Here is a 13458-nt window from a genome sequence, read left to right on the forward strand (position 1 = left end):
TTTCAGATGGTGCCATGCACTGGGGAATGTCTGGTAAGGTCTAGGGACTGATTGATGAAGAGGGGCTTTAAAGAAATTGAACTACACACAGTCACAGGCTTTATGAGAAGTGACATTCAGATCAAAGGACAGTCCTCCTAGGAATGGTCACCATTCTAGGAATTATCATAAAGGGAACATTAAATCCTAAGGACAATATTTCTTTTTGGAGATCTATTCAACAGTCATTACCCATAAGGATCTCAGGTTCTAGAGGCAAAAGAGACCCAAAAGACAATCTAGTAGAACCTTGTCATTTTACAGAAGAGGAAACTGAGGCCCTGGGGGAAAAGTGATTTATCCAAACTCACAGGTAATATGTAAACCGTTATTTCAAATTCGAGTGTTCTGACTCCAAATCCAGACCTCTTTCCCCTACACCATGCTGTCTCTGCTAAGTTTCAGAAATGTCCTTTCTTTAGTACACACTTACTTCATGATATTTTGGATTATAATGACTGTGTGTGTCTCTTCCCTGCTCTTACCATCTTTCCCCTCATAGTAAGCTTTATGAGGGCAAGAATTATACATTCTCTAAACTCTTTTTTCCCCAGCACATAGTACATCTGTATATAGTAGGTGCTTAATGTTTGTCGAGACAAATTGAATTGATTCAGAGTCAGAATCTTGACTCTCCTTTTCTCTTGCCTCTCCTTGGTCACTACCCTTATTCCTGCGCCTTCATCTATCAGCTTTACACCTATAGCTCCCCAAAGTCTAATTCTCTATTTCCAACTACCTGAATGGATGTTTCCATCTGAATGTTCCACCTCCACTCTAAACTCAACCTATGGCAAAATGCCACTTTCCCACTCCCCCCACCCCAACTACCCCTCTTTCTGACTATTATTTCTGTTCATCAACTCAATATTACTATTGTTTCTGGAAAGAGCATGCCAATCAATTGCCTTGTGACTGCCCAGACTAAAATTCCCTTCTCAGGCCACTGTTTCCCTAAGACGTGCTGTTTCCCCCATCAGAAGGCAGGCTCTTTGACAATAAGGACTGTCACTTGCTTATTTGTATCCACAGTGATTACCACAGTGCTTGGAATGTAGCAATCACTTGAAAAATGCTTTTCATTCATTCATTGCACAACTGGTTCATGCTTAAATCCTTGGAGTATTCTTTGACTCTCCTTACTGTCTTTCCCCCTCACCTCCCAACTGAATCACTTGACAAGTCTTATTAATTTCTACCCTTCAACCACCATCTGTGTCTCATGTGTCTCCTCTCTTCTTGTTCTCTCAGCCACAACACTAGTTTATCACACCTTCACTTCTCACCTAGCCTCATCACTGGTCTCTTTAACTTGTTTTTCCTATGTCCATTCTATATTGTACACTGCTACCAAATTAATTTTCTTAAAGCATAGCTTTGGTCATATTACTTTCATACTTAGAAATTTTCCTGGTCTCAAACTGTCTATATAGTCCGATGCAAGTTTCTCAGTCTAGCATTCAAGAATCACCACATTATAAACCCAGTTTGTTTCCTACTATTCCCCAGTGCACCTGTCAAACAAGACAATTATTTCATAATATGCTCAGTAAATTTCTGGTTTTGTACCTTCATTCAAATTGTACCTTATTGCTAAAATCTCCTCCTTCTTCTTCCCTTCATTTCATCCTTGCCATTACTGGCTCATGAAATCCATGCTTTATTCAAGGCCCCTGTTCAAATGCCACTCCTTCCATGAAACTTTCCATCATCTTCCCTTGCTGGAATGGAGCACTTCCTCCTTTGACCCTTCTACACACCTATTTACTGCCTTTCTATCTCTCTTCAACACTTAAATTGTTCTAATTTGATTTATAGTTATGTTGTCTTATCTCCCTCCTAGATAGTGAGTTACTTGAGGGAAAGAACTATATCTTAATTCATCATTGTGTCTCAGTACACAACAGAGCACAAGGCTTACAGACTTTTGTCATTGAGTTGTTTCAGTCAGATCTGACTGTTTGTGACTCCATTTGGAGTTTTCTTGGCAGAGATATTGAAGTGGTTTGCCATTTTCTTTTCTAGCTCATTTTACAGATGAGTAAACTGAGGCAAACAGGATTAAGTGGCTTGCCTAGGGTCACATAGTTAGTAAGTGTCTGAGGCCAGTTTTAAACTTGGGGAGATGAGTCTTCTTGTTTTCAAGACCAGTACTCTATCCACTGTGACACCTAGCTGCCCAAGACAGAATAAGAATATGTATAATAATAATAATAATAATAATAATAATAATAATAATAATAATAATAATTAAGTGTTAAATAGAACTTTCATTTCTCAGCACTATGGACCACACTGTGGAATATCTGTCTCTAATGATAGAATACACAAGAGAATACAAACTTTTCCAGGAGATCTTGATCAGAGGTTCACATCATAGGCTCTTAGAATCAAGGAAGAGACCTAAGAGGTCATCTCATCTAAACCACTTTCTTATGCATGAATCCCTTCTATCACCCCAAAACATAAATGATCACCCAATCTTTGCTGAAATATCTCTAGCAATAAAAATTTATTGTCTTACAAAGTTCAGTCCATTTTGAGATATTCTAATCAATTGATATATGCTATAAACCCTAGCAAAGATGTAATTCTGAATTAGAACCACTGACCAATGTCTTACCTGTGTTGATTTTTCCCTGCTTCATATCCCACACTTCAGAATAGACCACATCCTCAATGAGTGGACTCACTGAAAGAGAAGAGAAGGTTTCATAGGAGGTCCTGGTCATGATTTCAAATCACTGAATCTTCTTCTCATCTATCTCCTATCCAATATTCCCTTTCATGATTCTAGAGGAGTCATAAGAAGAGCCAGAAGAAACTCAGAAGCTAGTTAAACCAACTTCCTTATCTTACACTTTAGTAAACCTAAGCTCAAGGAGATTGTGACCTTAGTACAGACAGAAAATGGTGGGGGCAAGATCTGAATCCAGATTCCCTGACTCCAGATTTAACCTTCTTCTCACTATTGATTTATTGTGACTGGGCCTAAACAAAGCCTCTCTGTCTACCGCCCCCGCCCCCGTCTCTCTCTCTCTCTCTCTCTCTCTCTCTCTCTCTCTCTCTCTCTCTCTCTCTCTCTCTCTCTCTCTCTCTCTCACACACACACACACACACACACACACCAGTTCTGTCTGTTTATTTCTGTTTCTGTCTCAGTTCCTGTCCCTGTTTTGTCCTTCTCTTCCCCTCTCTCCTTAGGAGGTAGCTAGGTGGTTCAGTGGATAGACAGCTGGATCTATGGTTAGAAAGACCTGAGTTAAATCTGGACTTAGACACTAACTAGCTGTGTTACCCTGGCCAAGTCACTTAACCCCTGCTTGTTTCAGTTTCCTCAATTGTAAAGTGGGGATAACAGACCCTACCTTGCATGATTGTTGTGAGAATCAAAAGAGATAATATTTGTAAGAAGTCCTTAGAATAGTATTTGGCATGTAGTTGGTGATTTCACATATATATATACACACACACAGAGAGAGAGAGAGAGAGAGAGAGAGAGAGAGAGAGAGAGAGAGAGAGAGAGAGAGAGAGAGAGAGAGAGAGAGAGTACATATATACATACAAACATATATATGTTCATTTTCTTCCCTTTCCTGACTTCATGCGCCTACGCTGGAATCCTGCTCCAATGGGAAAAAACTTTACCATTCTCATATACTGGCTGCAGGTCCACTGTGGGGGTTGTCTTTGAATGACCAGATTCTTGGGGGTCTGTGATGGGTTGGTTCCTGTGAGATACAGAAACACATGATATACTTTGGGGCAATGACAACAGTGAAAGTGAATGACTGTCAGGAAGAAAACCCTGGGAGAAAAGAGGATGGGGAGGAACAAGTTAGAGGAAAACCAGAAATCAAGAGCTCTGGACAGTTTCTGAGGTGGTGTGTGTGGGACCTTACAGGAGAAACACCAGGCATGAAACAGCCCAAAGGGGAAGCTAACATAGAAGATGAGGTCTGGCAGCCTGGAGACAGGCACAAAATGTGATTCTCTTCCCTACTGATGTGTTGGCTACTCTGGATGGTTCAGTCAGCTATCCTTATCCTTACAAGGATCATGTGGGAAAGGCATTGATTGATGTTCTTGGACTGGGCAATAAGCAGAATGAGTTAGACAATCTCAATTCAAGCCATCAGTGTAAGATTTATAAATAATCTTAGCTTAAGGCTCTGACATGAACAGAATTAGAGAACAAATAGAAATATGTACATCATCAACCAGGTCTGTAAGTTAAATATTTAAATAAGCATGACATTAACAGTAGGTCTAAGTAGAGCAATAACTGGAAAGTCAAGGTAAAGAGTTAGAGCACTGGGCAGTGACAGTATCCTGGGAATTATTTTTGCCTAACCCAATGCATGTAAAACAGAACCTGGATACATCCAGCCCATGGGACAAATGGTATTGATTACACCAAGTTCCATATTCTGCAGTGTGGATGCCCAGAAAATGAGAAAAATGGAAGAGGCAGAGACCTTACCTGGAAGGCTCAAGGATGGGACTTGCTTCTGAAAAGCAAAGTAGAGGAACAGCATTTTAGCAGAAGAATGGAACAGCAGCTTCTTTGCCCCTCCCTCCCTCTCTTCTTTCCTTTCTTCCCTCCTTCCTTCTTCTCTCCCTCCTTTCCTTCCTTTCTCCCTTCCTTTCTTCCTCCTTTTCTCCTTCCCCCTCCTTCCCTTCATTCCTTCCTTCCTCCCTCCCTTCCTCATTCTCTCTACCTCTCCTTTCTTCCCTCCTTTCTTCCCTGCCCTCTCCTTCCTTTCTTTCCTTCGTTCCCTATTTCCTCCCTCTCGCCCTTTCTTCCCTCTCTCTTTCTTTTCTTCCTTCCTTCTTATCTGTCTTCTTTCTCCCCTTCCCTTCTTCCTTCTTCCCTTACTCTACATCTTTGAGTCCATGAATCTTTAGTCAGCAGCTAATATGTCTGATTGTTGACTCACTGTGCTTTCACGAAGATGAAGTGTAAATGAATAGCTTACATTTAGAATGGCAATTTTGTATTGTTTCATGGGCTTAAATCTCATCTTTATAATAATTCTGTAAATTCCCATTGGGCAAAGATTGACTATTATTCTTCTGAAGATCTGATGTCTAATTCTGGCTCTGCTACTAGCTTTGTATTCTGTTGTCTTGGTCATTATTTCTCTTTCCTTCATCTCAGTTCTTTTAATTGAAAAATAAATTAGGTAAAACTAGATAATCTCTAAGAACACTTCTAGTTCTAAAATTCAATATTGAAAAATTCTAGACCTCTCCTAGTGCTTAAAACAGTCTAGCCACATAGCACATCACTCAGTACATATTTGTTGAATTCAAAGTCAATTCATGCATACTTCACTTGACAAACATCGATAAACTACATATATACACATACACATACCCATACACATACATGGTGGAAATGATTAAAGATATAAATCTGTAAAAAAAAGAATTATTTGCACTTGCTGTCAATAGGTTTACATTCTACTTGGGATAAGGAAATAGGACATATATGTAGGTAACTATGATAAAAAGTGGGAAGTATTCTGTGAGAAAGGGAAGATAGAAATAAAGCACCCTAGGAAAAGTCGAGGAGGAAAAGTTTGCTTATAGCAGGAGGGAGTCAGGTAAGGCTACCTTGAGGAGGCGGTACTTGAACTGAGCCTTCAAGTAAGAGAGAGATTTTAAAAGGAGCTTGGCAATAAAAGGAGAGCCAGGGATGAACACCACCTAAAAAGGACTGGTTCCAAAGAGAATAGTGGCATTGTATGATCATGTGAGGAAATCCAAGAGTCAGAGTGGTAAACAATGATGGAAAGCATTTGGAGGAAGACCAAGTGGAGGAACAAATAGAAACAGACCATTCTGATTGGAGTATACTACAGATCACTTGGAAACAAACAGAAAATAGATGAGTCAAGGAAAAATATCATTAGCCTGGCACAGAGACATATGCCATAAGTCATCTGTCAAAAGTTTTCCTCCTTGATTAAATGCATCAAATCACTTTAACATTATTCTTCATTATTTCTTTCTTTTTTTCAGTTTCAGAGAAAGTAATCTTTCTTGCCAACACCAACTCCCCTACTTGTACATTTGATCCGATCTCATCATGTCTTTTCTAGAAGCTAGTCTCTTTGTTCACTCCCTCTACCCAAATTTCAGTCTTTTTATATCCACTGGCCCCTATATAATTGACTAAAAACATATCCATAGCTTATTTTTCCTAAAAACAAAACTAAACCTTCACTTTATCTTACCATTTTTTCTAAGCTACAGCCATTTGTCTCTTCCTCTTTTCACAGCCAAATTCCTACACAAACCTTCTACTCATTTCTCAGTGTTTTACTTTCTGGCTTTCATTCTTACCAATAAATGAAATTTCCTTCTCTGAGGACACCTAATGATCTTTTTATTGATAAACCCAATGACCTTTTTTAAAAAATCCACATATTACTTGCACTATTTGCAGCACAGTATACTCTGTCTTCCCTGGGGTTTTGTGACACCAGTCTTTCATGGTTCATTCTTGCCTGTCTGACGGATCCTTGCCAGTTTGATTGTAGGATCATTGTCAGTTTCTACCACCACTGTGGTCTCTGTGAACTCTGTCCTGAGCTTTCTCTCCTTGTCTTTCTCCACATTGTCTTTCTTGATGACTTCATTAACTTCCATTAATCCAATTATCATCTCTAGGAAGATAACTTCCAAGTTATTTCTCTTTTGAGTTTCAGTCTTGTACCTCCAATTGCCTATTGTACATCTCCTCCTGGATCCCCCATATGCATCTCAAATTTGACATGTTAAAAATAGAGCTGATTATCCTTCCCTCCTTCCTCCTAAGTTCCCTAAATTCATTGAAGCTAGCACTGTTCATCCACTCACCCAGGATCACAGCTAAAGAGTCATACTTGATTCTCCAGTCTCCTTCCTCCACATATCCAGGCAGTTGCCAAATTTTGTTGATTCTTTATTCTCAACATCTCTCACATTCATTACTTTTTCATCATTTTCATCATTCACATTAGAACATGGTTTAAACTCTCATTACCTCTTGCCTATGTTATTGTAATAGATTCCCAATTCCCCCTCCCTTCACCTAATTTCTTTCCTCTCCATTCTTTCCTACCATCACTGCCAAATTAAGATTCCTAAAACTCAAGTCTGACCATGTCATTCCCCAGCTAAAGAAGCTTCATTAGCACCATTGACTGAGAGCCTCTGATGCAAATGTTCTTAGAAGACCAATCACAAATGAATTGCATTACCATTAATTCATGCCTTACTGTTCTCATGTCACTCATCTTTCAGCATTTGTTGGTTAACTTGTTTTAAGTATATGTCTAGACGTGTTTTTGAGATTTTCAGTGGTTATAGCCATTACATTTCAATCTGTAGAGAATGTGCCTTTTACTTTTTAAAATGTCATATTAAAAATCTAGCAAGAAAGCACTGTAGATCATGGTGCATTATTTATTATGTAACCATGTATGTATCCATATATATATATGCATATATATCCTGTCTTTTTCTTATCAATTTTTGCTTTTAATATACTTTTAATATATTTTAACATACTTATATAACTTATTGTTACTGTTGTTTTTCTATTAATCTTTCATGAACTTTCTAATTATGTAACAAAGTATGTGTAGTCTTATTTTGATCTATTTTTAACCACACGATTTTTTTCTTTCAGTAAAGTACCAAAAGCCTTTTTCAGTGCCCAAAACCTCCCACTCCCAAAACAAAGATTCGTTAGTTCCCTATTGCCTCCAGGATAAAATATAATCTGCTTTTTGTTGTTTGGTTTTTTGCTTATTAGAATGTTTGTCAGTAGTTGCTGCACTGATAATAAAGAAAAAAACAAACAAAAAAAGAAATTAACTTCATAAATACAAACAGCACTAAGTATTATTTGATAGCAGTTTATCCAGGGAAAGTTTTAGGGGTCTTGGTGGATTTCAAGGTCATTATAAGGCAATAGTGTTAAAGGGCAGTTAAAGATGCGAACGTGACCTTGGTGGTAAATTAGAGAGGGACATAATTTTTAGGAAACAGAAGATGACACTCCCTCCATCCCTTACCCTGGGTTAGTCCTAGGACAGTTTGGGGTACCACAGTTTAGGAAAAACATCAGTAAGTTAGAAATAGTCCAGAGAACAGCATCCAGAATAGTGAAGCAACTCAAGCCCATGCTAAAGGAAGATCAGTTGATAAGACCAGAGATGTTTATCTTGGGGAGGATATTGTAGCCACCTTCAAATGCTGAATAGCTTTTACCTGGAAGAGGGTTTAGCCTTGTTTCATTGGACTCTACAGGGAAGAATCGGTAGCAATGAGTAGAAGCAGATTTAGGCTCAAGTTAGGAAAATCTTTCTCATAAATTGAGCTATCTCAAAGTGCTCAATGTAGTTGGATCTCAAGCAAAGGTTCGATGGCAGCTTGTTGATTATGTTGTGATAGGGATTTTTTTTTCATCAAATATGAGTTGGATCAGATGGATGCTAAGTTGCAAGTTCCCCCAAAGAACTTTGCCTGCTGCTACTGGTGTTACAATAAACTGCCACTTGACTGAAGAGAAGGCTTGAGTGTGTGAATTCATCCCATCTAGCTTGGCATTCTTGGGTTTCCAAAACCCCAAAATCTCTTTGCTACTTATAAAATGCTCTGGAAAGAAAGGATGGACATTCTGGGGAGAGGAAGTTGAATTTTACCAATGGAACCTTCCAAAATACTATTTTGAGTGCCCAGGTAGTGTATGGATTCTAATTGCCAATTCCACTCTTCACTCTGAAAACTTTACATTTTCTTAACAGCAGACTTCTCACCCCAGAGATGTTTTTGCTCTGTATCTCTCTCTTCAGATTGGTGGATTCCTGAACCCAACCTTTATTTCATAAGATGCTCAGGCCATACTTACTCACCTCATGGTCAGCTCCACTCCCCAGATTTTTGTACCTTCTCACCAGCAGCCTTGCTCCTGTGTGGGTATCATTTCCCTCCTCTTTCCAGATGCCTTTTATGTGTTACCTTCCTTCATTAGAATGTATACACCTTAAGGGTAGGGATTGCCCCCTCCTTTTTTTATTTGTTTGTATTTCTAGAAGTTTAATAAACATTCGATCTATCTATCTGTCTGTCTGTCTATCTATCTATCTATCTATCTATCTATCTATCTATCTATCTATCTACTTTCTTTCTACATGTCTATCTATGGAACACGCATTTGGTTCAGAAGAGCGAGTCAGGTAAACTTGTACAGGGGAAAATGGAACCGAATGAAAAAATGTTTGAGAGTGAAGACAGAGGTGGTAATGTTGGAGACAAGCCCCACAAATAGTTATGAAAGAGAGGGTTGGACATAACTCATCTTCTCACCATTTAATTAGTTAATCTCATAACCTTTGTGGTCTCCTTGGGATCAAAACCCAGTCTTCCAGTGGGTCCCAGCTTCCACTTTAAAGAGCACTATTCCAGTGGATAGGCCTTGGAATCAAACTGTTTTCATTGTCCTAACAGAAAGTAACCATAGGGATTACAAACCTGATTTCCTCTTGAGTTTGAAGTAAACCAGAATAGCAACAGCAGCAAGAACCAAGAGGCTGAGCAAGGACATAGCAACTCCCATGATGAGTAGGCCCCTTTCTGGAGGGTCTAGGGAAGAAAAAGAGCAATATGAACACAATTTCTAGAGTATTGTAAGTGTAAACAAAGTGGGAGTTTTTGTTGTTTTCTTTTTGGAGTTCAGTCTCCCAGACTCTGGCTAAATTGTGAATATCTGAAGGATTGATATTCTTTGAATCCTGATAATTCACAGATGTGCTGAATGATGTAGGTTTTGTGCCTACTGCCTCTTAGCCAACCAGGGGCTAAGACTTTGTTATATATTGAGAGGTTGGCATTTTGCTTTGGAGGATTGCTCAAGAAAAGGACAGATTCCTTGGACAGAACTCTGAGTTGCCATTTGTTAAGAGCCTTCTGACTGCTCAGATGTTTGTGCTCTCCTGGTCCTGTGGTATATGTAGGTGGTTACATTACTTTGTTCAGAGAGTTGGAGCCCTGTCTATTGAATTTCTGTGCTTGTATTTTCTGTGTTCACTTCTTTCTACTTATCTGTAATTAAAGTAAGATTGTAGACCCCTTTAAAATTGTCTATCCTTTAGAAAATCAGATAAAAAAACCTGTGCTAGCAGCCTACCCTGTGTGCTAGTGTGGTTGCTAATACAAGTCTAAGGACATAAACTTCTTCCAGATATTATTTAATATTCATGGTGGCCCATTACCAGAAAGCCTTGATTTGTGAGCCAACATGATAGGATGTGGCATTTTGTTTTTTACAATCTTGTGGGAATTCTGGAATGGATCCCAGGACTACTAACTTACCTAGAATGGAGAGTTCCAGCATCTCACTGAGCTGGCTACTGAAGCTGTTGTTGGCTTCACAGGAGTAATTCCCAGAATTCTCACTTGTCACAGAGAGATTAAAGGATACTGAACCTCCAAATGGAGCCAAGATGGTCTTCAAGAGTAAACCCTTGTGATAAAACTGATAAAAGATTGGAGCAGAACCTCTGAGAACTTCACATCGAAACTCCAGCAATTCCCCCACAACCGCCTGCATCCCAGATGCGCTGAGGGTGAGAAGAGGATGAGACACTGGAACTGAGAGAGAAAATGAAACATATCAGAGGGTGGTTCGAGTCTTGAAATATGCTCACAAATCCCATAGCAAAAGGGTGTCAATCACAAACATTCCTCTATAGAAATTTCTGGGTCTTATAGTCCCCAAATTCCAGATCTAATGTTGGGACATTTCCTAGAGTGTTATCTTGAATGCATATGCATATATATTTTTATTCAGTAACTTGAATTAGAGAATAGATGATATGTTAATCAAAACTGCAGGTGACTGAAAGCTAGAAGAGCTAGCTAATATAAATGACAGTGTCAGAATCCAAAAATTCACTAACTGAATGTTGGGTTGAATGAGATGAAACTTAATAGGGATGAATTTTAATTTTACACTTAGTTTTTGAAAAGTCATCTTTAGAAATAGAAGACAGAAGAAGCATGGTGAGAGGACATTTAATCTGAAAAGAATCCAGGCATCAATAGTTTGATGTAGCCTGCAAGAGGGCTCATTTGATATTAGATGGCATTAAGAGAAGTATATTATATAAGGCTAGAGATATGCTAGTACCACTGTTCTCTGCCATGATGAGTTCACATCTGGAGTATTGTATTCATTTCTGGGCATGACATGTAACATAGGACATTGATAATCTGGAAAGAGTCCAGAGGAAAGATAATGAAGGACCTTAAGATGATCTTATAGGTGGAAAAATTGAAGGAAAGTTTAAACTGAGGAAAAATTGGGGGGTTTTAGTTGATTTCATTCATGAATCAATTCAGTGAATTAACCTGGAGAAAAACAGGCTTAGCTAGATATGATAACAGTTCAAGCTTTTAGAGGATTATCTCTGGAAGAGACATTATTTGCATTAATTTTGTTTTGTTGCCTCTAGAAGGTAGAAACATTAGTGAAGGGAATTTTCAACATGTCAAATTTAGACTTGATATAAGGAAAACTACTTCAATGAAAATCATCCAAAAGTGGAATGGGACATCTTAAGTGGCAGTAGGTTCTTTTTCAGTAAAGATCTCCAAGCAGTATGAAGGAATATTTATCAAATAATGTTATAGCTGCTCTTCTTGTTCAGATATTGGTAGAAATAGACGGCATCTGAGGTTCTTTCCAATTTTGAGATTCCGTGATTTTGTGATTCTCTAATTTCTAGTTAATGTTTTTCTGGATATTTATCCAGACACTAGGTGTAGCTAGGTGGTATAGTGGATAGAGTACTGGGCTTGAAATCAGAAAGACTCATCTTCCTGAGATCAAATCTGGCATCAGACATTTACTAGCAGTGTGACCCTGGGCAAGTCACTTAACCCTGTTTGTCTCAGTTTCTCATGTAAAAAGAACTGAAGGAGGAGGAAATGGCGAACCACTCCAATATCTTTACCAAGAAAACTCCAAATGAGGTCATAAGGAGTCAGGCACAACTGAAATGATTGAACAACAACACACCCAATGCACTGGTTCTCAAACTTTTTTTTTCTTGATCTTTTCTATCTCCTCCAGATCTCTGGTCCTTATGAGTCCCTTGGAACCTTCTTAAGACCCTATGAGGACTCCAACATGGACACTGGATGTAGGGAAGTAGAACTCACTCATCACAGTGACAACCACCGTCCTGCTGAATATAGTGCTGATGTTATTGTCAGCAGCACACCAATAACTCCCTTCATCACTCTTGTTTATAGTAGAGAAGATAAACTCTTCCTTCAATGAGTGCTGAGTCTTCTTTCTTAGACAATCTCTGGTGACATTGTTGTGCCAGCAAAATGTAATGTTTCCTGTGCCTTCAGCTACTGAGCAGATGAGGACCAGCTTCTCTCCTTCAATCACCTGTGACCTTAGGGGCTGGGTCTTCAGGAGGATGCCAGAGACAGGAATTCCTGGGTGAACACAAGGTGACACATGAAGATCCTGGATGTAGGAGACTTTTGAGATAGCAAGCAAACTGGAACCACCATGCATAGGAACAGAGCATGTGGACTTGATGAAACAGAGTGACAATAGAAGAAATAAAGATCACTATAGATTAGAACTGGAGAAAGTGAAAAATTCTGAATATATTTCTGGGAGGGCAATAAGATCCAAAATCTATTCCCTTATTTAAGCTCCAACCACTCCACAAAGACTTCACTGACTCCTCCAGATTGATTTCTCTCAGTTTCTGCCTCTGTCTCCCTCTCTATCCCAGCCCCATCCTTTCTTCATCGGTCAAGACCATACATTTCATGATTAAATTGTGGGATTGTTGCCTGGATGGGACCTGTATCTCTCAGCTGCTTTTAGACAGGGGACATGTCTGAATATTTTGTATTCCCCCCAGAACAGAACATAGGACTAGGCACTTGGTAAATGTTTAATAAAATATTATCTGTTAGAGGCAGCTAGGTGGAAAGAGAGCTGGGATTAGAATCAGGAAAACCTGAGTTCAAATCTGAACTCAGACATTACCTCTATGGCCCTAGGTAAGTTGCTTAACTCTTGCCTGTTTTGTTTTCCTCAGCTGTAAAATGTGGATAATAATAGCACTGATGTCACAGAATTGCTGTGAGTTTCACATAAGATAATAATTCTTTGGCACATAGTAGGTACTTAGTAAATGCTTATTTTCTTTCTGTTGATTTGTTGACTTCATGATTTGAGAAGAAAAGCAGTTTCATAGAAGTAGAAATATTGTCAAGACTGAAACTCAAATTATCTCTTGCTGGTGCCTCATTGGAAAAAGGGTGGAACCCTAGGAACTCTGGTTGGCTATCTCTAATACAACTCCCATTCTCAGACAGACAAAGAAAGGA

General features: G+C 38.9%; 1 protein-coding gene across 4 annotated transcripts in view; it reads right to left on the reverse strand.

Annotated features, from left to right (window-relative positions):
• Positions 1-13458, reverse strand: part of LOC140528969 (Fc receptor-like protein 2) — a 38557-nt gene that overhangs the window by 8110 nt on the left and 16989 nt on the right. For 3 of the 4 annotated variants that reach the window (XM_072647328.1, XM_072647329.1, XM_072647330.1), the window contains 6 exons: positions 12259-12546; positions 10408-10686; positions 9568-9678; positions 4523-4550; positions 3688-3770; positions 2663-2731 (listed from right to left, as the gene is read on the reverse strand). In XM_072647328.1, the coding sequence (XP_072503429.1) occupies positions 2663-2731; positions 3688-3770; positions 4523-4550; positions 9568-9678; positions 10408-10686; positions 12259-12546 (858 nt within the window). The remainder of the gene's footprint in view (positions 1-2662; positions 2732-3687; positions 3771-4522; positions 4551-9567; positions 9679-10407; positions 10687-12258; positions 12547-13458) is intronic. The other variant, XM_072647331.1, reaches the window with a different exon arrangement.

Source organism: Notamacropus eugenii, chromosome 2 (genome assembly GCF_028372415.1).
Source record: "Notamacropus eugenii isolate mMacEug1 chromosome 2, mMacEug1.pri_v2, whole genome shotgun sequence".
Lineage (NCBI taxonomy): Eukaryota > Metazoa > Chordata > Mammalia > Diprotodontia > Macropodidae > Notamacropus > Notamacropus eugenii.